The sequence below is a fragment of the Hesperophylax consimilis genome, chromosome 4 (assembly GCF_061612785.1).
Source record: "Hesperophylax consimilis isolate HC1 chromosome 4, BYU_Hcon_1.0, whole genome shotgun sequence".
In the NCBI taxonomy this organism is placed as follows: domain Eukaryota; kingdom Metazoa; phylum Arthropoda; class Insecta; order Trichoptera; family Limnephilidae; genus Hesperophylax; species Hesperophylax consimilis.
The window spans coordinates 39,807,302-39,826,746 of record NC_142839.1 but is presented as its reverse complement, the minus strand read 5'-3'; the positions used below and the strand labels follow the sequence as shown (position 1 = coordinate 39,826,746).

Below are 19,445 nucleotides of genomic sequence, written 5' to 3'. Positions count from 1 at the left end.
ACTCTTTTCACTGCATTTTTAGCAGAGTTTGGAACCTCCAGCTTTGAATATTCATTTCTACTTCACTCAGTTTAGCAGAGTCTAGAACCTTCAGCTTCCAATATTCATTGCTACTTCACTTATTTCAGCAGAGTCTGGAACCTGCAGCGATCAATATTCATTGCTACTTCACTTATTTTAGCAGAGTCTGGAACCTCCAGCTTCCAATATTCATTGCTACTTAACTTATTTTAGCAGAGTCTGGAACCTCCAGCTTTCAATATTCATCGCTACTTCACTTATTTTTGACATGGTGAAAAAGTGGAAAAGTCTGCCATCTGTTGTTGATTTCCTATAACATTATCATGGAATTGCACCCGCCGTCATACATTTGCAGTTTTTTCTATATGTACCATTGATGATATGTACTAACATACATAGGAAACAATTTTATAAGGCGGGTTAAATCGATAGTAAAATATTTGTATTACTTAAGTGGAATTCCTGACGTTCTCCGGGCTGTATCGAGATTTTTCCGAAATCAGATCATCAATAATTTTGAATGTCAAATATGTAAAATTTCATCAAGAAATATTATCAAAAATCTGCAGTACCTAAGCAGTGTGAAATAAGCTGGTGGTTTTTTCGAAATCTCACATAGACAGTAACTTTTTTCTTGTTTTGAAGGTCAAGTGTGCAAAATTTCATCAATCTCAAAATAAAACTGTAGATTTGTATAAAAATCAAATCCATACAGCCCTCCATTGACCCTTTCTTTAGGTATATAAATTACACTCATAACTTCACACCAAAAAACCTAATAACGTGATTATTTATGATAATACAATAATTCTGAAAAGTTTTTAAAAAAAAATTTCTGTTTCGGAGAATTTTAACAATTCTTCAAATTTCAAAGTTAATTTTCAAGTTCTGTCAAAGATATTTTCAAGTTCTGTTATCATTTCAGTTCTGTCAAGCAACTAGCCTATAATGATATACGTGTCCTTAGTGTTTAACATAGTGTAACTATGTGAGCCACACACTATTACTTTATTTTCTGCTGTATTAATTTTTTTGTAAATGTGAATACCGGCCAAGAGTTTCAACTGCTCCCAACTGTGGTATATTATGAGGCTGAAGGTAGCTACCATAATGTATCTGTCATTGTAATTGTCTGTCATGATATGTGATGCTGTTTATGTGTAAGAATTTCATAAACTGTTTATTATCAGGCGGAAATCATGAGAGGCAATGTGGTATATTATTCTTTAAACTGTACAATTATAACGACTTAGTCCATAAATAACTTTTTATGTGAAACCGCAAAAGACTACAAACTGCTTCAAACCGTCTGAAGCCAATGAGATTATGGCATCCCCTACTGGGGTATATTGTGCGGCTGAACGTACTGGGAAGGGGAAGTACCTGGTTATTCAGATCTGGTCACCAAACACGGCCAAAGCCATTACAAGCAACGTTTAAATCCTGAATGGTGGTCTTACATAATGGTGATACTTAGAGTAATTCCACTCTGGAACGTGCCGCAAATGCACTATATATTATTTGAAATTAGTAATTTGTGAAATAACACAAATTAATTTTATTTGCGCACGCTGGGATTTGAACCCGCAACCTCCAAATAGCTAGTCGAGAGCCTTACCCCTCGACCATGGAGGCCGACAAATAACAACACAATGTCTTTTTTTTCTCAAAGGAAGACAGTGAATTCACCGAATTTTTACTTAAAACTGCAGTACTATTATTAGGTTAAATGTTCAAAATATTTTCAAAGTGAATGTATGTCTTTTTTCTAATTCTTTACCTTGATAAAACACAAGTGAATGGATCGTTGTTGTCATCTTAACAAATTAATTTCATTTATTCTAGATCAACGTTGTCGGCCAAAAGTGTGACCAGTGCAAAGACGGAACGTTTGGCCTGTCTACGGGGAGTCCCTCTGGCTGCACCCAGTGCTTCTGCTTCGGCAGGAGCTCGCACTGCACCCAGGCCGGACTCACCTGGGGTCTGCTCCGACTGAACACCGCCAGGATGCTGCAGATCAGACCCAGTGCGGACCCCGACCAGTTTGATTCTGCTATCAGTTTTATTTCGGTGAGTGCCAACCTACATTATTTTATTGGAATTTAGGGAGCTACCAAAACAGCTTCTCCCAATCTGGCACACCACGCAGCTGGTGGGCCGGCATATCCTGAACACACCTCTCCTGATGAACCCGGGCACCTCTGCTAAATCACCAAAGGTGGCGAACACTTGAGGTGACCTATGACGGAGGTGTTGGTTATCCAATAAATGGTTCCCGGGGCGATGGTACCCAAGCCCGCCTCCCAAATTTTTGCTTAAAATATCTCAGTATGCTTATTTATTTCAAATATTTCTTCCAGATTTCTACTGTCGGAGAAGCCCCGATTGACTTATATTCCGAGGATCAAGAATTAGAACTAAATGTCACAAGCGGCATAACAATCATACCGGATACAACTGGAAACATCACCATCGGAACCAATTACGATCTGGCCTATCCCCTCTACTGGAAACTGCCCGACAAATTCAATGGAGACAGAGTGACATCTTACGGGGGATTCTTGAAGTTCTACGTTGAAAGCGACGGAATCACTGAGAAGATTTCTAACTCCATTTTGAGACAGTACCCTCTGGTTCAGCTACACGCTCAAGGATTACTTGTTTTGGAGTACTATGAGGTATGCATTAGTGTTATCTTTCTCTTTGCTCACTTATTAAGAGAACCCTTAATCTTCCGATCCATTACTTTAACCACTAGAGCAATAACATATATTTAAAAAAAGTTTTTTTGAAGAAACATAATAAATTATATATAATCGACAGGTAATTCTCGAAATATGTAAAATAAAAAATATTAAAATTAATACATTTATTTGTTAATATTTTCAGCAATATGCCAATGAAAATTCTGGTTTCTATGAAGTATGGTTCCATGAGTCGCTCTGGACCATGAGGAATCCCCTGACATCCTCTTCCAAAGTGCTGAGTTCTGCACTGGAAGTCAACAGAGCAACTATGATGATTGCCCTTCAGCACGTGGATGCCATTTACATCAGAGGAACACATTACTCCAGTCCTATCGAAGCAATGTAAGAAACAATGTGAATTGTTGCATTTACAAATTGTTTAAATGTACTCTCTCTCTCTTTTATCATTACTGCCAAAATATATAATTAAAATGTACAAGAACTTGATCCCACTCACTCACCTCACTTAATGTTAACATCTAATTTCAGTTTATCTCATGTTGTAATGGACACTGCGATTCCTATCGAAGGGCACCCGTCCTCCCTGGCTTCAAGCGTGGAACTTTGCTCCTGCCCTCGAGAGTACAATTCTACTTCCTGCCAGGATGCTTCCATAGGCTTCTTCATTCCGAAGTACCAAAATATCGGAAAGCCTGAAGTATCTCCGACCCAGCTGATAGGCAAAGCAGAACCTTGCAAGTGCAATGGGAGATCAGAAACATGCGATAAAGATACCGGATATTGTACCGTAAGTTATTTATTTTTCAATACACCGACTCCTGCTACTTCGTTCTTATAACTTTTGTATTACTTAAAATTTATGAAGTCCTGTAAAGTGAAGGTAGAGGAATGGCAGATACCTACTCTTATTGTCGCTCTTGTGAAATACCATCAATCAGAATCGAAACTTTGCTTGGAATGACATTAGCTGTTCTTGGTGACCAGATTTGATTAGCCAGGTACTTCCCAATCTTCCTCTCCCCGTCTCATTACCCTCCCACTCCCTTAAGTGTGCTATAACGATCCCGAATTGGGGATACCATAGTCCCACTAACTCCCGGCAGTTTGGATTCTTCCACGGGTTTTGGATTAATTCAAACTGTCTTTATTTCATGATCAAAACAATAATATTAAATTATTTTCCCAGGGTTGCCGAGAGTTCACCGGAGGCCCCAAGTGCGAGCGTTGTGGAGAGGGCTACTACGGCCAGCCGCAGGAGGAGAGGGGCTGCCAGGCTTGCCCATGCCCCCACACAGCTAGGAACAATGCCATCGCTTGCAACGTCCACCCCAACAGGGTTCAGTGCCACTGCAGAGAAGGTTAGATGAACTTTCATTAATTTTCTCGGGGTTTATTTATTCAGACATTTTCCACAAGAACACATTTAATGAAAAATTTTATTATCATTTGGAAACAATATTTATTGGCTTGCCATTCAAATGTTTATTTTCTGTAATTATATTATGAAATTTTCTTCATTAAATAAATTCCAATATGAAATATTTCCAGGTTATTCGGGGGCAGACTGCTCCTCCTGCGCCGTAGGATGGTGGCTGGGCGACGATGGCAGGTGCCGGCGCTGCGAGTGCTCCCCAGGGGGCGTGGTAGGACCCCGTCCGGGGGGGGCACCGCACCCCTGCCACCCCACCACCGGGCAGTGCCCTTGTCTGCCACACGTTACCGGGATGAGATGTGATACCTGTATCACGCCTCGACACTTCTTGCAGGCTTCCACTTGTATACGTAAGTTTAGAAATGTTATTTTTTTAAATGTGTGGAAAAAACTTGCCCAGATATTGGCTTCTAAGTTTTCAACCACTGGAGCGACTACGCGAAATAAATAATTTTGCCTCGATTGCTCGAGATATCCAGACGATAATTTTTTTAATTTTTCGCCAACATTAAAAAAAATATAACTTAGAATTTTTACATGGAGTCATACAAACTTGTTATGGTGCTATATAGCCAATGAGTTAAACTGTATTTTACTGTTTGTTTCATTTTTGTAGGATTTGAGATCACGAGATAATTTGCAATTTTTTTCAATAAAGCAATCGCAGGCATTTAAATTGGCGCATTTATATTACCAAAAGCAATCCAGTGGTTAAATGACCCCACAGGCAATGCTTTTTGTGCAACAGATTTTTGGTTTAGCATTTACAACAGCAAGAATCCTTTTTGGAACTATAGATCTAATTGAAGTACTAGCCAGTTCCGTCTTTACCCTAAGGGCTCGCGGGGCATTAGCCCAGAAGCCCCCGGGAACTATGTTTTTGTTGTTTTCCTATATGTTTTTGGCTTTCAAAGAGTGCCCCCAAACTTAGTGCAGGGCTTCCAATCTCAGTGCAGGGGGCAAGGCTGGAGAAATTTTTCTTTTTTTAATTTCTCTAGCCACCCACCCGCAGAACTTGAATAAAACCTTTATAGAACTTCAAAATTAACTTTGAAATTTGATGAATTGTTCAAATTCTGCGAAACAACCCATGCTAAGATTTCAATAATTCACACAGACAAAAGTTAGCAAAACAACATACCACAAAGTATGATTACAACTCCTCGTCATTAACCCATTGGCCTCCAAATTGTTTTGTACCGAAGTTTTAAATCTGCAGTGGTGTACTAAATCTTACATAACTTAAACTAAACTTAAACTAAACATGCAAAAGAAACAATTTTTTTAAATTTACTCGTTCATTGAATTAAGGTTTGCAAAAAATATATGCAGTTTTTTAAAAAATAATAATAATATGATTAAACGAGGATATAAAAATATATTTTTTTATAAAAAACATTTTTTTTTATAATTGGATTAAGAAAAGTTTTACATTAATCATAATTATGACCATAATATATTTTATTTCAATTTGGGCTGATGTTAGCCGCCCACCACGCATTTTACGAACAAGCTTGTCAATTCCCGAACCACACGCTATTTTAAAAAAAATTCAATGACGCTGAAATATAACAAAATTTCAATCGTAAATATCAGGAAAAAACTGTACCAACGGAGTCCTGCAAATTACTACGAAATGAATGCTTAATTATCTACAGAGCGATTGGCATTTAAAATTTTAAACACAGATGTCAATAATGTATCCCTTTTTCGTTTTTAAGCCGACGACACCAGACCCGCCGGTACGGCGTCGTTTGAGGCCAATGTGTTAACATTAATTTGAATTGATATTACAAGTGGATTAAAAATATTATGCATTACAAATGTCAAATGACTTCTTGTGAATTATAACCATTTATTTATCTTCCACCAGCTTGCGACAACTGCAGTCAGACACTAATGGACACCATCGAGCTGATGTCATACGAACTTTCACGGGATACCGACCACATCCAGAATGCTTCCATTCCCAAACCTTGGCATGCCCTCTACAAACTAACAAACAAAACATATGATGTTAAACTCCAACTTGAAGTTATGATGTCTGGAATCCAAAAGATACTCGCCCTGCCTGAAAACTCTTTCCAAGATATGAAGGAACAAAGTGAAGACTTGGAATACCAAAGTTCTTCATTGGGCCAACAGTGGAATATGACTACAATGGAGGCTTGTACATTGCGGCAAGATGCGAACTTGTTGTTTGATAATCTGATGAGCATAAGGAAAAAGCTTGAAAATAAAATTGGAGAATTGGATTATTTCACCCGTTCCGATACCCACATCAATGTGAATAAGGCCGTGAAAGAAGCAAGACATATGCTGCAGAAGATTAAGAAATTGGATTTATCAGATTTAATGCAGAGTGCTGATGATATATTTGATAAGGTAACTTAATACTTTTCTTTCACAACACTGTTTGTCATCTTCTTACCTTGGTCTACCTTTGTCTGGGTAAAGTCCTTTAGTATGTATCCATTTCCGCTATGGTCTTTCAAGGGATCTAGCACGGTCAATCGATAAAACTCTCTATCAATACTATCTTGACTAAAACCATCATTGGCCAGTTGGCGATATTTGCAAGCACGGTCAACAATTAATAAGAAATATTCTGAGAGCCGACAAACAAATTTTAGCACAATCTCCACGGTGTCAGATAAACTTCGATTAACTTTTAATATACATACACATCTTTTTTGAATAATTTTGTTCGTTATGCAAAATTACTGGCTTATTAATGAACAAAGGTGAACTAACTAAGCTCTTAAAATTGAAGAAGTCATATATGCAATCAATTGAATTCGTTCAGCTTGGAGATAGGAAAGTTGTTCAAATAAATCAACTTGTTGCTAAAGAACTTATCAACTAATTAATTAAATATTTAATGTCAAAAATAATACCCGGAGTGCCAATGTTAAAGTTAATATTTCAATTAATTCATATTTTTACTTAGCCGTCAGACGTTTAGGAATGTTGAACCATAGACAAATCCGCCAGTGTTGCCATTGTAAAACGATTTCATTTTTATTTTATGTTAATTTCGGTTAGTCATCTATTCAAGCGATTTTTGGCATAGTAATCTTTTAAATTTATAGAAACTAAAAATATGGGATAGACGTCGAAATCTAGGTGGATTCATTGGCTTTAAACTACAGTAATCAGTTTATACGTTTCCTTGTTAATATTTTGAAGAATGATATTAATTAAATAATATGGTTAGGTTGGGTTGGGTTAGGTATACAACCATTAGCTCTATTGGATATGCTACCCACAATAAGCGTAACCGTGCTTAGGATATGGTTATGAAATCGTCTAAATTTGACCGTGCTAGACCCCCAGGTGGCCTACATTTATTTAATTTCAATTTCATTTATTTTTCAGGCTAACCTCCAGTCTGCAATGCTTTCCGAACATATTTACAAATTGAAAGATCATGAAAACAAGATCAGTGCAATCAAAGAAAGATTTGACGTCTGGCACAACAAAACTGATAACATCCTTGAGTTCAAGGAGAATGCCTGGGACACCATCGATTTTGTAGAATTAGCCATTAAAAGATTCAAGAACACCCATAAAAATATTCTCAATAAAAATGAACAGAGCCAAGCAATATTGGCTGAAGTTGCCAAGATGCAGGATCAACACTTGAACCAGGAGTCAACCGTACTTCTGCAGGAATGTGAGGATGATATTCTGAACTTAAAAACCCTCGGACCTCTCTTGGAATACCTGACTAATCAGACTGATGAAAAGGAAGGTATTTTAAACCGAGTTAACCCAGAATACCAAGAGAAATATTTAGAGCCAGCTATGAAGCATGCTAATCAGCTCACTAAACTGGCTGAATCATTTAAAAAGTAAGTTGTACATAATATGTATTTAAAAAATACTGTAATTGATTTGTTTTTTTTTGTAATGACAATAATAACCAAGAGTTCTGGGAACAGTAGACCTCATGTCCAAAAAAGTGTGATTCTAATTTTCTCTTGGTTAATAAATTAAAGCCAAAATTTCCTCTGAAATCATAAGACTTGTAAGTAGGTACTTAAATACCTACCTAATTAATTATAAACAATATTTTTTTAAGAACCATGATCATGCATATTCTTGTTGGACATTTTTATATTTAACAAGGCTACCATCTTGAATTGGAACTGGAACGTAACAAACAGATAATATGCCAAATGGTCGAAACTTTGCTTCTCTCAGTTGGGATGATTTACATAGTTCCATTTTTGTGAAAAATCGCTGTAGATTTGTTGATTGGTTGATTTATAGAATCTATGATGGTTTGTTGATAATTTATTTATATTTCTAGCCTCTTCACTGAAACAAGAGATAGTGCCGATTCAGCTGTGACTGCTTCCACTGCTTTCAAAGACATAGTCCAAGGAATCAATGCAGCGCGCGAGGCTTCTCTTCAAGCTGTGGAAGCAGCAGAACTCGCTAAAAAAGCTGCTGCAGGTGAAAATCTTCCACAGGACGAACAGAATACTCTTTTAAAAATGTCGGAGATTTCTAAAGAAAGTTCTGCGGAACACCTGAAGACAGGCATTCAACACACCCTTCGAGTAAAAGGTATAAAAACAGACTACAGTTTGGCATGCCCTTACAATTTTTTTATCATACATACATATCCTATCCTTTCTCTTCAAAAGAAGGCGTAGGACTTATCAGAGATGGACCTCGCAATAGCACAATCCATAATGGAATACGGCATTATTGCCTGGGGCTATGCCAGTACAAAATACATAGACACACTGTATAAAGCTCAGAAAACCTTAATAAAAGTAATACTTAAAGTACCAATACTGACACCCACTTCAAAAATATTCAAAAAATTCCCTGTGTTGAAGATTCAAAAATTATATTCAAAACAAATACTTACTTTCCTTTACAAGAACCTAAACACATTTAAAACTTCACAAACTTCTCGCAATACTAGAACAAGACATGTACACCAACTACTAATACCAAAAACCAACACATCCTTTGGACAAAAACACTACAGATTCCAGGCTATAAAACTATACAATTCACTTCCAACACAATATAAAACATCAAATCTTACAGAATACAAAAAACACATATGGAACTGGCTACAATCCTTTTAATATTTAATTTTGTTACATTTCACATTTGTTCTTGTTAAAACTATGTAAAAATCGTTATTATAATTTAATTTTTATTGTTTCTCTGTGTAACTAATCTCCACTGTATTATTTACTATTATATAACTTTAAAATTGAAAAAGTCCTCCACAACACAGGTGAAATCCTAGCGTGGAGGACAATATACTATACCTTTATCATACAAATATATTTAAGAATAAATAACTAAAAAATAAAAATTTGATTGGGCAATCTGGAGTTTTCTCAATATTTTTTTGTTAATGTTTGAATATTTTTTCAGAAATGGCTGCAGAATTAGAAAAATCAAATCAAAAGGTTGAGAGAATAAGAGTGGCGATCAGGGGTATTGCTTGGAAAGATAAAGATCTCAATGTCCTGACAAGCAACCTGAGTGCAATCAGTGTTGACGAACAACTAGCCGTGGCCAACAATAAGTCTGACCGGGTCTATGAGAACATGCGAGTGCTTTACAAGGAAGCAGACAGTATTTACAATGATGCTTTTTACAAGCTGAGGATGAAATTACAAGACCTGCGGAGCAATGGTGATGATAAGATTGGAGGGGCAGAGGAAAAAGGTACAGAACCCTATTAAATAATTAGGTATCATCTTCTTCCCCTTTTCCTATTTTCTTCCCTGTCCTAAGCCACTTCAGCAGCCTCCAGTCCAGGCTTTCCTCGCAAAGCCTCTGAAGTTGCTCTCCGCATACTTGACAGGGATGGCCAAATGGACATCTTCCCTCTAGAATTTCTGCCAGTATTTTGTGCAAGTCTTCTTTAATAATAAAATTAATTATTCAAATAAAGTATTAAAAAAACTCATTGTGTTTTAGATGTCATTGCAATCAAAGGTTAAATATTATGACAACAGCTTTTAGTGGCGCACCCAGGATTTTGTCCTGGGGGGGGCCCTAAATTAAAAGATGTGCATAATTATTTGAAATTTTCAAGTTCAATAAAAGTTATAAACATAAAACATAGGTTTTACAGGTGTTTTCATGTAGTTACGTGAGAACAAGTAAATTTCAAAAGTTAGGATATATAATTAGGACTTGAAAATTTAGTTTTTTTCTTTTTTATTTGCTATATCATCAGAATAATTATGAAGACACCTGTAAAACCTATGTTTTATGTTTATAACTTTTATTGAACTTGAAAATTTTAAATAATAATTATGCAATGGCAAAAGAAGAACTAAGACTTTCTTCTGATTGATTCGAAGGTTTTGTTTGAAACTAATGTCTGACTGTTGATAACTAGGGTATTTAGGGTGATACAAATTAGCATAGACAAAATTCTTTGATCCTCGCAAGGTGCAGTCCGTCTCTGTAATTTTCCTGTTGCGAGGTGCAGCCGTAATAATTGTAAGAAAAAGATTGCTCATGAATTACACAATAACTCCCAATACACAGTGTTTGAGCACCTACCATTTGAAGTAATTAAAAACCAATGCAAATATTGCGCACATAAAATGCTACACTTTTTCTTCTTGGAAAAACTCTTAGACGAGCTGGAGTCAAACCACGTGACCATATTTTTGGCAACGTGGTTCGAGAATGCTTTAAATAATCGATGACATCAGTCGTACGTTGAACGCACCTTAAAATAACCAGACCCTTCGCAGAAAAGTAAAGTTCACTAAAATAAGGCAATAGTTTGCAACACAGTCTATTGTGGGACATTTCTGCGCTGGATCGGAATGTTGGTAAAAATGGTCAAAACACCGAACCGCCTTCAAATCGTATTGCATATGTCTATAGTGTAACAAAATATTCAGTTTTGGAAACAAGCCCAAACTTTTGTTCACCCGATTTGGGATTTGTAGTTAATTTTTATTAATTATTAACGCAGCCATCATTTGCGTACCATTGTAACAAGGACTAGTAATTCGTAAGCAGAATTTATTTTAATGGTGATATTACAATGTGAGTTGCCTGTATATACTGTCAGATTCATTTATTGACAAATCACTGAAAGGGACATGCCGATGACACTGCCCCTGTTTGTTCCTCTCGTCCTTATGGGCAGCTGTGTGTCTTCGTTACTCTGTGGTCCTGTGCCACTATTAGCTTTTTGATGTTTTTTTTTCACTGTATCAATTATGAAATTCCTCCATTTTAGTGTCACTCCTAAGAGGAAATATAAGAAGGGCAAGTGAACTGGCACTGAGCCTCATGGATGCAAAACAACTGAGAGAAGCAGAAGTGAGGAAATCTAACTCCACACTGGCAGAAAAGCTACAAAAACTGAGAGATCAAATACAAAGGGCTAAACATGCAGCAGATGGGGTGTGTACAAATATAAAAAATTCTTTTAATAAAAAAATAAATATGTTAATACCAGGCGTACTAATTTCAGTTTTCTATGACGCGAATCATTTTCAAAATTGGAACTGTTCAGACAATCCATAAAGTAGATATTAACCCATAATTTTAATACAAAAATATTAATTGGCTTTATAATATCCTGTGATTTTTCACAAGGTCTGCGCTAGTGTAATTCTAAATTCAAAACATATTGAATTATGTATATTCAATACATAACAGTTTCTTCATATAATAATATGTTATTTTTTCAGATTAGAGTTTCACTAAAGTCTTCAATGGAGCAAGGCTGCGTTCGCTCTTACCAATTAACCAACCTGGCACCCTCAACCACAACCCACCTGTCTGCGTCCATTTCCCTGACTCCGGATAATGCTCAAGACTCGGTCCTCTTCCATTTACCGAGCACCATCAACGGAGACTTTGTAAAACTGGAACTTATCAATAAAAAGATAAGGTTTTCTTGGAATCTCGGAGGAAATACAGCTTATATAACTCATCCAGAGATTCTCGAGACTTTCAGTGATTCTACTTCGGATTATAGCTGGTACAGAGTGGATGCGGATAGGTAATTATACTCTCTTCAGATTAATTTGGCCACGTTGTGCTTCTTTTTTTATCTAATGTTTCTGAAAACATTGTTCACAATTTACAATACTCTGGTAGCCAGCCTCAGGTCTGAGCCCCAAAATACTTCTGCGTTTGTGCAGAAACGAGCAGGACATTTGATAGATTCCCCTGGCGCGAGGTGGGAATACTGTCCTTGTTCTACTGGTATTTCAATGGAAGATGCTCCGAAGAACTAACGTCGTTGCTCTCTTCGGTACCGGTGCATAGTCGGGAAACTCGTAGCCTCCATAGTTTAGCGGTCAAAATATTTAACTTATTATGGAATCATGAGGCTGCAATAAGGAATTTAACTGTTTTGTTTTAAATGTCGAAAATATTATGATAATGGTGATGTTTTAATTATATTTTTGGGGATCAATGGTGGTGAAGGCACGGAATAAAAGGCGGGTGGTGAAGGTCACTGTGTTTATTGAGTCAGTTGCCGTGATGAGGAGATGATGTAGGACAGATGTAGAATATTCCGGTTGCTGCGGTGATGTGCTGGTCAGGTGCGGGTCAGTGAGTCGACGCCGGGCGCTGGTGACCGGGACTCGATGACTGTCAGGCACTGGCGATCTGGGGAATCAATACTCCAGTGCTGACGGAGGCCGAAGGTGCGGCGGACCTTGTAGGCAGTTGAGCGGGAACGGCGTAGACCAGTGAGGATGCTGCGTGTCCTCGTGGTGGTCATGGTGGCGTGGAAGAAGCGCTGGTCAGAGACGCTGGAACCAGGGCGCTTGTAATCCAAGTAGCGCTTGCCAGGGACGGCGATCTGGACAAGGCGCTAAGATGATGTCCCGATAGAGTCCATGATGGTACGGGCGAAACCGGGAATATTGTCCTTTGCGGGGGGCGCGGGGGCGCACCGTCACTCATGAGATTAGTAAATCGTTGGCGGCAGATTGATGACTGACTGACTGTCTCGCTGCGTCGGGCTTATTTATACTACACGGCCGACGGTAACAGTAGGTAGATGGATTGCAACTAAATCCTAGGCACTCGCACAATCTGTGTGTTTCGGGAACCTTCGACAGCGCGGCAATTATGCCTAGGCGGTAGACTCGAACCTTCTGGCGAGTTCTAGTGATGTGAAAGACGGCCTGTGACGTATTGTCACCTGGTAGACAAGTAGGTGCTTGTAGTAAGTAGATTGCTTTGTTTACGATGCGATTTCGACTGCAGGTACATAATTCGGGAGTAGGTACTAAGTAGGTCGAGCGGTTTATTATTAATTAGTTAATCTAGATTTTTTTCGACGCCACATATTTATATGTTCGTTTCTGTTCTTGAACACGGCATGGTCGACGTCAAGATAGCCAACGTCGGTGACAACCGTCTTATCAGCAAGTAGCGTTTTCCATGTCATAACGACATTGTAGCCAGTTTGAACTGTTTAGGAATGCGCGGTTTTAGATTATTTTTAAAATCAATAATTATTATTGCCCATTTATTAAAATTACCCATTTTTTTAGAACGATGAATAGAATTTAAGGACGGGTTGTTTCGGAGAATTTGAACAATTCATCAAATTTCAACGTTCATTTTCATGCTCTGTGAAAGATTTTTTCAAGTTCTGTTTTTATTTCAGTTCTGTCAAGCAACTAGCCTATAATGATATAATAACACAACTTGAATAGAACTTTCACAGAACCCGGAAATGAACGTTGAAATTTGATGAATTGTTCAAATTCTCCGAAGCAACCCGTCCTAAGAAAATTTTTATTTAAATCTTCCTTACATTTTAGGTATCCATAGTTTGTGAAATATTAATGAGATCACTGCAAAACAGGTTTTTTATTTTTGTTTCTTTTTTATTTCTTTTAATAACTTTGTACTCTTTTCTTGTTAACTTACAATTTTTCCTTTCTTTCCATATTGTACTATGACTATCAATAACTATATATATAATAAATGGCACTAAATAAAATACCCCATTGCCACACAATGCAAAAATAAGCTTTTTTTCGTAATTTTCCAGGTCTGGGTGTCATAATGTTGATTGTTACATAATTTGATATTGATAAATAAATTTAAAGTTAAAAAAAAATGGTTGCTCATTAACAATCTTCCTAATTTTTTTCAGGGTATGGAATATAGGAAAACTGTGGGTTCGGAAGGTTGTCACATCTCCCGAATCAGATTTTCTGGCACAAGTGCCTGCCTCCAACACCAGCAATCCGGCCTTCGGGATTCTAGACATGAAGCCCGGTGACTTGGCCTGGATTGGAAGTCTGGCAACCCAGGTGCAGAAGAATGCCGGCCTAGCTGGCTGCTTGCACCAACTCTCTTACAATGGAAAACAGATTGGTCTGTGGAACTTCCATTCGCAGCCCAATATGAATGCTTGCACGGGTTGTATTGAAGGGTAAATATTACCTATATCTTTACCATTAATTTGCACTTATACTTCTGTCTTCATAACTTAACACCTTAAAATATTATAAACTAAACCTAATTTGTATTAATAACATTTCAGTTTTAAACACTTTTCGACTGTACAATATAATAATTCAACAAGTTCTATTAATTTCCTGTGATTATTATACATTCTTACACTCTTTTGTACCTAAATTACATGAAATAGGTACATAATAGGTACGCAGATGTAGCGGATCTGTTTAACTGCACAGAAGCTAGGTACAAAAAGGCTTTAATATCATATCTTTTAAATCATGATCAATAAAATGTAAGTCTACTCATACTTACATAAAAAGTCAAATAAATATGTATATAAAATGAACTGCCTGGGGAAACTGAGGAAACTTGGGTGAATAATAATATTCCATTCGGTGAACCAACAGCTTGATTGGCACTTACCTACTTTCAACCAAAACCTGAAAATAAATGCATACATTTATTTTTAGCTATTGTAATATATTATATCATGTATCTATACTATCATATATTTCAATCAATACTAATCTAACCTAGTCTACCTATAAGTTTTGCATGTACTTGTATCTCTAACTTTTTATATCCATCTAGAGTTTCTGTTAATTGTATATTTTCTGATGTCACTGTTTATAATTTACTGTATATTTATGGTATATTTTATACCATTGATATTAAAATAAATTATGTCCTCAAATTACACTGTATGTATTACATAATCTCCACAATACTTTATATTACATTACTGTAACTTCCATCCGATCTAAAAACTCTTTCTCATAGATATAGCTTAGGACGGACAGTAACATTGGTAGTCAACACGGCCGCGGAAAACATTTATTAGTTCTAGGTTTTGTCGGGACATTGTTAAACTTGTCAAATTCTGCTGTGTTTGCAAAAAATAGCCTTCTTTAAAAAAACAACACTTGATTTCGTTTTAATTATCTAATGGAGATAACTTTATTTGGAGGTTTAAGTAAGCATGCATAAAATAGGTTTTTAGGGTGTTAGTTTGGGTTGTTTTTAATAATTTATACATATTTCTACACCTTCAAACTAAACTTTAATTGAGGAAAAAATGGAACTTCAATGCATCTTTTACCATCTCCCGGGACATACATAGTTATTTCTTCTAGTAATTAAGTTGAAACCATGCTATTTCTAATTTTTATTGCTTATTAAGCGTGCAGGGAATTTGACAAGTTTATCCATTTTAGGTTTTGTGGGGACAGAGGGCTCGATAACGGTAACTCACGCGATATATATCGGAGTGGATGGCAACCCCGTAAATAAACAACTGGCAACCCTATCCTAACCTCAAAAGCTACCTACTGATTTTTCCCCCAAACAGTTATTTTGTTGCAATCATAAATAAACCACTCACTAGATCCATATCTTCGGGCTTTTTGTATGAAACAAATTGGTCCTAAAAAAAACATAGATTTGTCAATATATAGACAGTAAAATTCTCATTTGTAGCCTACTTATTATACATAGTTATTTTATTATATAGTTTTTCATTGGTGGATATAGTTAGGCAATAATATGACCTCACAATATTCACGGTTCCAATTTTCGATCTGAGTTATACCCCTCTGGTTGCAATACTCCATATTCTGTCAAAATAAAAAAATATTTGATTTGTTTAGTACCTATATTTAAAAATGGAAATAATGGAAGATTGAAAACAAGGATGAAAAAGTACCTACCCCAATTTCGATACCTATCCTCTTATGTTGCATAGTAATAAAAATGAAACTTTATTTTTTTATGACATGGCCAGAGCTGAAGAAATCAAGGTATCAGAGCAGAACATGTATTACTGGAATGGGGCTGGCTATTCCGTCCTGAAGAGATCTGGCCTCCGGCCCTTCAACAAGAATCAGTTCAGCATTCTTCTCACCTTCAGAACATTTGATGAAAATGCCTTATTGTTCTTGGCCGTCGATGAAGCCAATGTAAGTTGCTTTTATTATTACAAATTTATATCATTCTAAAAATGAAGACTAATCTTCTATTTGAATTTTGATTTTATTTGCTGGAATGAATGAATAAATAAATTAATGAATGATGAATGAAATGGAACCTTGGAAGTGGAAATTAACCCACTTCCCGGCATTGGGTCGATCTGAAACTTCTCAGATAAACTCATTGTCGATGACAATGCATTTTATAGACTTGGATGACATTTTAAAAATTTACAGCAGTTAATATACTAAATAAATCTTGCTACCATCCAAGTAGGATTTGGCTTAAGTGAAAGCAAGTTTCACTCATTTTAGTCAGTCTCTGAGGAGGAAGTTTCAATCCTCAGTCAAAACAATATTTAATTTTTAAAATTTTAAAAGTTCACAGCTGTTAAGAGCCAGTCACTTTGGGAGAAAGGTTCATCCCTCAGTCAAACCAAAAAATGATTGAAATTATATGTTTTTAAACATATCCCTAAATAAAAATATATGTTTTATGGTAAAATAATTTTGTTTTTTACAGAATAGGTCGGTTTCTCTCCAGCTGCGGGAAGGCCGAGTTGTCTTCAGGATAGATTACGCGGGAGACTCCCGACTTGAAATAAATACCACTGAAAAGTTTAACACGGGTAAATTTGTTCAAGTGCAAGCAGCAAGAGTGTTTATCAAGAGAAAGATAGAGAAAGGTAAGTGCTGTCAAAATAAATAAATGTTTTTATCATTTTCCAAACCTAGATTCAGTCGTATCTAGGTTTTACTGTTACAAATTTTTCGTCTGACCGTCGTTAATACTGCCTTCAATGATTAAATATATATAATTTGGGGTTTTACTCATTAAGTTATTCCAAAAATAAAATATTCATTCCAGACTTGCAGAAAAGTCAATAAATATCACACTTTACAAAATAAATAGTATATAAATCCAGAGGCGGTTCCTTGGTACGTGCATTTGTGCATTGCACTGCTTGTCTTCAATCTCCACATAACAAATTACAACGACATCTGTGCCCCAGTGATCGATGTAAGAAATTCGTAATTCCCGTCAGGTCATTATTTGAGCTATCTTCTAGTAAAAAAATCCCGCACAAGAGCAAGCGGTCGTGCATACCCCGATATGCACAAAACCAACTTTTACCATACTACTAAAACAGCGTCGGGCAGTATCGAGACAGCCCGAAGTAGCCGAAACGGTGACATGAGCGAGACAGATTACACTCTTAACGTCAAATTACGTGTTAGAGCAGTGCAGATACATAACCCATCCGTGCATTATCGAAGTGCTTTGACGGCGAGTGAATTTTGCATAACTTTGATCATGCGTAATCCAATGCGTTTGGAATGGATTCGCTTAGAAATACTAATGTTCAATGTTAACGCAACAACATTAACACATTGGAACTCGTTCGCGGTGAAATCAAACGGTTTCGCTATATTTTCAACGATGAATTGAGTGTCCTTTATTTTCGAGATAATTTTGTATTATTTAATCAGTTATTTTACAAATATAACTTAGAAGATAGAATGAATTGCAGTAGGTGTTCCCATTCATTAATTTGCTCCACCTAAATTACAGACTAGGTATATTTTAAAAGTGAAATGCACTGCTGGTAATTACAGTCACGGGCCGCTTCTGTATAAATCTATCCAAGATACTATCTAGATTGTATTTAGTTTAGGTAGAATCTTGCATTCATGCATAAAAATATATAAATCTATCCAAGATACTATCTAGATTGTATTTAGTTTAGGTAGAATCTTGCATTCATGCATAAAAATATATAAATCTATCCAAGATACTATCTAGATTGCATTTAGTTTAGGTAGAATCTTGCATTCATACATAAAAAAAGATAAGAGCCAATAATAAAATGAAGATAATGTTGGTAGCTTTCAGTTGAATTATGAAACAGTAAAAAATGACGGAAGTTGATATGGTTCAATTAGCTCAGTGGTTAGAGCTCTTCCTCGGCAAGAAAGAGGTCCTGGGTCAAATTCCTAGATGCGGCTGAATCTTTTTCTATTTCATATTTTTGTTTGTAAATATTGCCTTCAATGATTAAATAATTATTAATTCATAAAATAATTTTGATACCTACTTTATCGCTTGTCTGATATATAATAAGTAGTTTCAATATTGAATATTAAAAGTTGAACTTGAATAATGTTACATATTACGTAGGAATATTTGACATAACTTACACGTGGACTGTCAACCGAAATTAACATGTTTATAATAATTTGTTTTCATTTTCTTTCCACAGGAAGTCTCAAAGTAGACGGATATGAACAACTTGGCTCCCCCAACCCGCCCGTTATCCACTCCACGTCCATTCCGGACCTCACCAACAGTGAATATCTGCTGGGGGGCACCCCGCCCCTGTGGAGAGCCCCCTCCATCATCCGCTCCCTGCCTCCCCCCTTCCTGGGCTGTCTGGGGGACCTTACCATTGACCAGGAGGGGTACAACCCTCTGGATACCACTGTGCATTATGGGGTGGAGAGTACTTGTTCAGATAAGGTAAACTTCTCCATATATTTGTCTTTGAATATCAGCACAAACCCGTTTTTGTAAGGTCAATCAAACTTAGCAATCACCATCCCAATGGAAAACTAGTGGCACAGACTACGTAGCAACCACATAACATTAATATGTAGGTATATCATTTTGGTTATGCTGCGGGAATCGAACTTCTCGACCTAAACTCAAATGCATCAACTACTATGCTGCAGAGGTTTTCATTATCGACTATTCAAACAATTTTTAATGTGACAAGTTACTTGCAAAGAAGGGTATCTAACTTATTTGAGACTTTACAATAATAACACAGTACAAAGCATAAATACAAGCTGAAAAGAGTAAACATG

General features: G+C 36.5%; 1 protein-coding gene across 1 annotated transcript in view; it reads left to right on the top strand.

The window, feature by feature from the left end:
• Positions 1-19,445, top strand: part of wb (wing blister) — a 393,659-nt gene that overhangs the window by 360,113 nt on the left and 14,101 nt on the right. The window contains exons 18-33 of the mRNA XM_089631097.1: positions 1,867-2,091; positions 2,382-2,699; positions 2,911-3,110; positions 3,258-3,516; positions 3,916-4,087; positions 4,278-4,511; positions 6,035-6,546; positions 7,540-8,015; positions 8,477-8,736; positions 9,571-9,867; positions 11,411-11,577; positions 11,868-12,181; positions 14,306-14,587; positions 16,397-16,571; positions 17,104-17,266; positions 18,842-19,098. Coding sequence (XP_089487223.1) covers positions 1,867-2,091; positions 2,382-2,699; positions 2,911-3,110; positions 3,258-3,516; positions 3,916-4,087; positions 4,278-4,511; positions 6,035-6,546; positions 7,540-8,015; positions 8,477-8,736; positions 9,571-9,867; positions 11,411-11,577; positions 11,868-12,181; positions 14,306-14,587; positions 16,397-16,571; positions 17,104-17,266; positions 18,842-19,098 — 4,311 coding nt within the window. The remainder of the gene's footprint in view (positions 1-1,866; positions 2,092-2,381; positions 2,700-2,910; positions 3,111-3,257; positions 3,517-3,915; positions 4,088-4,277; positions 4,512-6,034; positions 6,547-7,539; positions 8,016-8,476; positions 8,737-9,570; positions 9,868-11,410; positions 11,578-11,867; positions 12,182-14,305; positions 14,588-16,396; positions 16,572-17,103; positions 17,267-18,841; positions 19,099-19,445) is intronic.